Source organism: Monopterus albus, unplaced genomic scaffold (genome assembly GCF_001952655.1).
Source record: "Monopterus albus unplaced genomic scaffold, M_albus_1.0 scaffold54.1, whole genome shotgun sequence".
NCBI classification, from domain to species: domain Eukaryota; kingdom Metazoa; phylum Chordata; class Actinopteri; order Synbranchiformes; family Synbranchidae; genus Monopterus; species Monopterus albus.
Genome location: NW_018127934.1, coordinates 581,610 through 586,521, shown reverse-complemented (window position 1 = coordinate 586,521; position 4,912 = coordinate 581,610). Strand labels below are relative to the sequence as shown.

At 42.0% G+C, this 4,912-nt stretch overlaps 1 protein-coding gene across 3 annotated transcripts in view; it reads left to right on the top strand.

Annotated features, from left to right (window-relative positions):
- The window catches only part of acsl1a (acyl-CoA synthetase long chain family member 1a), a 16,045-nt gene that overhangs the window by 3,368 nt on the left and 7,765 nt on the right, over positions 1 to 4,912 (top strand). The window contains exons 1-2 of one of the 3 annotated variants that reach the window (XM_020602050.1): positions 2,269 to 2,371; positions 4,551 to 4,763. In XM_020602050.1, the coding sequence (XP_020457706.1) occupies positions 4,569 to 4,763 (195 nt within the window). In that variant the 5' untranslated portion in view covers positions 2,269 to 2,371; positions 4,551 to 4,568. Of the gene's footprint in view, positions 1 to 2,268; positions 2,372 to 4,550; positions 4,764 to 4,912 lie in introns of those variants that run through there. The other 2 variants (XM_020602051.1, XM_020602052.1) reach the window with 2 other exon arrangements.

The window sequence follows — 4,912 nt, the reverse complement described above, 5'->3', positions numbered from 1 at the left end:
GTGCCTGGTCAACCTTTTTATCTTCTGAAAGTGAGATTGGATGGGCATGAGTCATGCAGAGGGTTGAAACAGAGCAGACATTGCACTGAAGCCATGTGAGCTTCACAAACCACCCAGCCATACAGTAACAAACAAGCCTTCCTTCCCCCTTTTACCCCAGCTCTCCCTGACTTGTAGCTGCATGTCAGCTGGCCTGCACATGTCCACTCAGAGGAGTCAGGTCGCCTCTTCCTGTTCATAACTTGCCTTTAGACTGTTTCTCATACGCTGTACTTGTGAAGAGAATGTGGACTATCAGTCGCACCTGGAGGATCCGTACACTAACCCTGTTTTACACAGGAATATATTGATTCATGTTCCTATTTTGATTCCGTCCCTGCAGCCGTACTGTAGCTGGACTGAAGCGGCACAAGATCCGGTATGTCAAGAACACGTGAATTTCACATGTCATCGCCTTGCCTTTTCAGGCCTGAATCAATAATGAACATCTTGTGTACAAATCTTAAGTTGTAGAGAAATCTGAAGAATTCAAAAGTTTAGACTGACCCAGCGTGACCTGTTGTCTGGGTAGTAACCCCCCCACCCCCACGAAGAACTTTTGATACTGTGTCTGACCACTGGCCACGTTCGATGTCAGGCTGACCCATCCCACAGAAAACCTCTTTAGCGAGCAGACAATCGTTGGCATAAGGGTATGGAGGAACCACACCGTTATAAATGTGCTGTCGTTAATTAGTGTTGCAGCTAAACAGTAACTTTGATCATCCATTAACCTGCTACAGCAGCGTGTCCCTGCCACTAGGACACGATAAGTTATCACTGCACACCAAATGATTCTGTTTTCTGCCCAGTGTCACGCTGCGTTTTGGTTGTCAGACATCTTTTCTCAGTGCATCATCCCACAAAGAGGAACCTGACCATTTTTGAGTCGAGTGCGACTGACCAACGTGTGTGTGTGAGGGGTTTTTGACTCCATGGCTGACTGGTTTGGGTGACTCTTTTTCAAAGCTCTCAAGCTCCCAGTCTGTTAGAGACCAGCTGCTCTCACCACCATTTTCCAAGTGTCGTGTGTGTGTGTGTGTGTGTGTGTTTACATGTACATGTGTTTATGCTGAGCGGTGGGGTGACTGGTGAGCTGGCTCTGCCATTGGTTTGTCATCCTTCCAGGCCAAGTATGGAGAGTCTTGGGGGGTGGGTGGCGGATTTGTTGGAGTACCTTTTGCCATAGGCAACTCTCGGCCAAGCAGAGCACCAGTGGCATGTACCTACTGTTGACAGAGAGACAGTGACATCTACTTTCATCAGTCTGCAGTTCTATCTGTTGATTTAGTATATGAAATGTAAAGATCATGTGGGAAACAGTAAAAAGAAAGCACAGTTTGACATTTCATTAGCTTTAGGTAACCAGTTTTTAATTTGATAAATGACCTGAAACATTTTATCAGTTATATTTCTGTTGAACGATTAGTCATTTCAGGAGGGGTCAGCAGTTTTCTGATATAAATTTCTCCTGATATACAATTATGTGTATTATGATGGGATTTTTCCATCCCACCCACCGCTGTGTTTCAGCATTACACGTTTTGGTTCACTTTTTAAAGCTCAGTGTGCGTTTTTCTTGCCATTTTCACAGCCGGTTACACTGTAGATCACTCTCAGACTCATCGCTTTTTACTGTAAACTTGCAGTAGACGGTCTCGGCAGGAAGTGTGCAATATGTGTCCACATATTTCTCCCAGTTTTCAGTTGTCTCAATCAATTGAAAATGTGAGGAAATAAGGTGTGGATTGTCTGAACTGTGGTCACTTAAAATCCAAGGAATCTGCATGTGTACACAGCTTTGTGTGTATTAGCTAAGTCAACGTTAGCGCCCGTATATCTTCCAGGATATTTGGATAAATACCGTAGGATTGTCAACACCTCTATCAATATAGAATACACAGTTGTTTTTTTTTAAATTGGTGTGTAATTCTTTCTCAACTAGTTTCAGCAGCGTGGGCACTCAGCAACACAACAATTGCACAAGCACAGTGTCCAGATAACGTATGATAAGGTAATGGACATTCACTCTTTAAAGACCATTAACAAAAATGATTGAATCACAATGTGCCACTTTTTTTTTTAATGGACAAAATGTTCAGAATAGTAGTGCTACTTGATGTGTGCTGCACTGTGTGGCTAGAGATGTTTCATGCGTCTGTGTTGTCTGGTCGAAAGGGGCGTGTTTCTGCTATTCATAGTGAGAAACTCCGAGGTCTATTATAGGTCAGTGAGAGTCCTTCTAATAGCAACTGCAGCACAGGGCCTTTCAGATAACCTCCACCTGTGGACACAGTCTCTACCTTTCTGTATATACACACACCGTGGGACAGTAAGTATAGAGGCTTATTTCATTGTACTTTGTCAGTCAGTGCAGAGTTTTTTGTTTTACTCATTTTAGCTGCGTTGATAAATGTTCAGCAGCTGACTGCGTCTTGCCTGTCTCTCTTAATAGCTAACAGTAACACGTATAAGACATTGTGGTGCTTTTTTTGTTTGTTTGTTTTAATGTGTAGTTTGTTTTAAATGTGTGTTTTTTTTTTTGTATAGGACAAATGGGACCAAACAGCTTTAATTAAACTTGCTGGTAACTTGTAATTTTACAGTGATCTCATTTAACCGCAATTTGCTGCACTTGAGTTGTAATTATAAGTCAATGAAATATAACACTTTGTCCCAGTTGGCACTGGTTCCTCATGTCATGGGCTCGGTGTTAATAATAGAAGTAGGTGAAAAGTCAATTGTCACCTCTGTGTAAGTTGTTAAGCTGTATATTTACCCACAGGGCTGTTACCAGTTAGAGGTCAAGGCTACCCAGTCCGCTAACGGATGAAAAGTAAAGAGAGAAAAGTTTGGTCTGTCGTTCCACATGTTGATCTAATTTACATTTTACCTTAACATGTACACATTTGTTTTCATTCTTTCTCAGTTATTTGGCTGTTTTTAAGTTTTAGTAGAACGGAACCACATAAATCTGATGCTTTGAATCTTGAGGTTTCAGCCTAGTGAGCTCATTTCTTACACATCCTGACCTGAACGCCTCCCTTCCCCTTCAGACATGGTTTGTGCAGCGTCTGCGGTCGTGTCCTTATATCTCTATGGAGGCTTGTCATCTGGAAATGTGTGTGGAGTCGTGTTTCCTTCCCCTGCCTTTGCTTCCAAGTGCACAGCTGTTGAAGAGGATAGCGCATCACAAGTTCTGAACAGAAACAGTGTCAAAAAAAATACGCATTTGTCTATCAACAGCTTATTCTGCAACAATTTAAATTGTTAAAGGTCTGACTTTGAATACAACCTACATATTTTAGTGTTACAACTCTGCTATATTCAGACCTTGTTTATTTCTTGGTCTCTGTGGCCACTGTTGTTAAAATCTACACCTTGCCTCTTCCACACCCCTCTGATCCAAGGTTATAAGATGCGTTTTTCAAACCAGTATGGCTCATTTCAAAGATGGACCATGGAGGCTCCTTGTGCAGGTACAACCCAGAATGGGAGCAGAGCTGTTAGACCCAAGAGGCCATGATCTGTAGCACAGAAAGAGTGGGACAAAGAACAGGGCAAAACCAGGGTTAACATCAGTTTGGCATGTTGGAGATGGAGAGCATTAAAAGCATCCAAAGGACTAAAATTTGACACGGATGTGGCTTTCTTCCTCCTAGACTCGTAAGTAGCTGTTTCTTCACCAAGCACTTCCAAGTAGAAGTACAGATACTTGTGTTTATAAAAAAAAGAGGAAGTACTGATTCAAACTCTTTACTTGAGTAAAAGTAAAGTACAGGCTCTGAAATGTACTGAAAATATAAAAATAAAATGTAGCCCTTCAAAACAAATAACGTATTCTCAAGATTATTAAACTGTTTAACTTAAAAAAAAATTAACTAACAATAACACATTTCAGGTTTAATTAAGCCTTAAAGGAGAGAGAGTCTTTTCAACAGTTTCCATATAAAGACTAAAACCCGGAGTAAACTGCCTATTCGCTGTTAATGTCTGTCAGTTTCCAGCCTAGATCAGCTTATTGATCTGTGCCATAGATAACCAATAATTCCCCTCTAATGTATTAAAACTAAAAGTAATGGGACTGATTTGAAACTGTAAGGAGTAGAAAGTATAGATGTTTGTGTTTAAATATAGAGAGTCAAAGTAAAACGTTGCCAGAAAAATAAATAAGTAGAGCACAGGTACCTGAAATTTTTACCCACGTACAGTAACAAAGTCTTTGTGCTTCATTGTTTCCTACCTCTGCAGAGTGGCTTGTTGTAATGGTCTGAAACAAAAAACCCATTGATAAAGTAAAAGGAACGGCCCCTCACACAGACAGCTGTTTCCTCTGGGACTGTGGGAGGCGTTCAGAAGGCACAACACGGCTTTTCTTTTCAGCTTACATTGAGACAAAGAGGTTGTGATGAGTAAATTGCTAAACAGCTGTTTTCTGGTAAACACAGACGCATGTAGAATTAAGAGTAAATGTTTGCACCTTTAACGTCCCCGTCTCTGCTTCCCTTCAGGGTCAGTGCAGAGCAGCCATGCAGGCTCAGGAAGTCCTCAGGCACCTACGGATTCCCGAGCTGGATGACGTTCGGCAGTACATGCGCAGCTTTCCCACCAACGCTCTCATGGGTGTGGGTGCCTTCGCTGCCATCACCACCTATTGGTTTGCCACACGACCGAAAGCCCTCAAACCACCATGTGACCTTGGCCTGCAGTCAGTGGAAATACCAGTGGGTGACCTTTCTTTTCTTAAGTGTGGTGATACTGAATGTCCTAAATAAATTCGTGCAATGAGGATCTTAATATGTAAAAGAGAGATCTGCCCATGCACACAGTGTGTTAGAGGAATGGCTGAGGCATGACCCAAATCCAGGAATGC